The sequence below is a fragment of the Eimeria mitis genome, genomic scaffold (assembly GCF_000499745.2).
Source record: "Eimeria mitis Houghton genomic scaffold, Emh_scaff493, whole genome shotgun sequence".
Classification (NCBI taxonomy): domain Eukaryota; phylum Apicomplexa; class Conoidasida; order Eucoccidiorida; family Eimeriidae; genus Eimeria; species Eimeria mitis.
Genome location: NW_013573231.1, coordinates 1,746 through 3,380, shown reverse-complemented (window position 1 = coordinate 3,380; position 1,635 = coordinate 1,746). Strand labels below are relative to the sequence as shown.

General features: G+C 45.0%; 1 protein-coding gene across 1 annotated transcript in view; it reads right to left on the bottom strand.

Annotated features, from left to right (window-relative positions):
* The window catches only part of EMH_0014170 (cation-transporting ATPase, putative), a gene marked incomplete at both ends in the record, with an annotated part of 3,681 nt that overhangs the window by 1,408 nt on the left and 638 nt on the right, over window positions 1-1,635 (bottom strand). The window contains one exon of the mRNA XM_013500021.1: window positions 3-790. Coding sequence (XP_013355475.1) covers window positions 3-790 — 788 coding nt within the window. The remainder of the gene's footprint in view (window positions 1-2; window positions 791-1,635) is intronic.

Genomic DNA, 1,635 nt, shown 5'->3' with positions numbered 1-1,635 from the left:
CCCAGATGCTGCTGCAGCGCGTCTGCTGCTTCTTGCTGCAGCAGCTCCTCATCAGCATCCTGCTGCTGCTGCTCCTGCTGCTCCTGCTGCTCCTGCTGCTGCTGCTGCTGCTGCTGCTGCTCCACCTCTTCCTCTGCTGCTGCTGCTGCTGCTGCTGCTGCTTCGTCTTCATGTGATCTATAAAAAGAATCTCCGAAAGGGGAGAAATGCCGCAAGAAACTAACAGGCTGCTGCTGCTGCTGCTGCTGCTGCTGCTGCTCGTTTGCTTCCTCTTCCTCCTCCTCTAGGTGCAGCAGCAGCTGCTGCTGCTGCTGCTGTTGCTGCTGCTGCTCTTGCTGCTGCTGCAGCTGGGCCTGTGGCAGCAGCATTGATGTTTGAAATAACATTTCTTCTACAGTATCTCTGAGTTTTTCAGCATGTGCTGTTTCTTGCTGCTGCTGCTGCTGCTGTTGCTGCTGCTGCTGTTGCTGCTGCTGCTGCTGCTGCAGCTGCTGCAGCTGCTGCTGCAGCTGATCAGGCAGCTGCGAGAGAGCAGAAAAAACGGGAGAAAGAAAAGGCAGCTGTCTGTCTTCGCCGGCCCCTCTCCCCCAGTAGTGTGTCTCCTCTCCTCCCCCCTCCTGCTGCTGCTGCTGCTGCTGCTGCTGCTGCTGCTGCTGCTGCTGCTGCTGCAGCAATGCATGCAGCCGAGAGTGATGCCGCTCCAACACTCTCTGAATTATTTTATCGCAGCGCTCAGAAAAAGGAAGACCCAGCAGACAGTGCAACCGAGACAGATGACGAAACGCACGCCCTGCAGCAGCAGCAGCAGCAGCAGCAGCAGCAGCAGCAGCAGCAGCAGCAGTAGTAGTAGTAGTAGTACAGTAGCAGTAGTAGCAGTAGCAACAGCAGCAGCAGCAGCAGAAGGAGAAGCAGCAGAAACAGAAACAGAGAAGACAGAGAAATCAGTACAAATTAAGAAGGTTACAAAGTGCAGCAGCAGCAGCAGCAGCAACAGCAGCAGCAGCAGCAGCAGCAACAGCAGCAGCAGTAGCAGCAGCAGCAGCAGTAGCAGCAGCAGCAGCAGTAGAACAGTCGAAGCAAACAAATAAACCAACAACAGCAGCAGCAGCAAGAGCGGAAGCAGCAGCATCAACAACAACAGCAGCAGCAGCAGCAGCAACAGCAACAGCAACAGCAGCAACGGCAGCAGCAGCAACAGCAGCAGCAGCAGCTGCTGCAACAAATCATCGGCTGGTAATAAACAAAATTTTAGTAATCATAAATAAAATAAAAATATAAAAAAATAAAAAAAAAAAAAATAAATAAATAAACAAACAAATAAATAAACAAATAAAACAGTAAAATAAATGAATAAATAAATAAAATAAATAAATAAATAAAAGCAAACAAACAAACAAATAAAACAATAAACAAAAAAATAAATACTAAAACAAATAAATAAATAAACAAAACGTGAAATAAAAAAATAAATAAATAAATAAAATGAATAAATAAATAAATAAAACAAACAAACAAAAAAGATAAACAAAATAGAATAGAAAAACAGAACAAATAAACAACGAAACAAAATAAAAAAACAGAAAAAAGTAAAATAAAATAAAACAAAACAAAACAAAACAAATAAAACAAACAAAC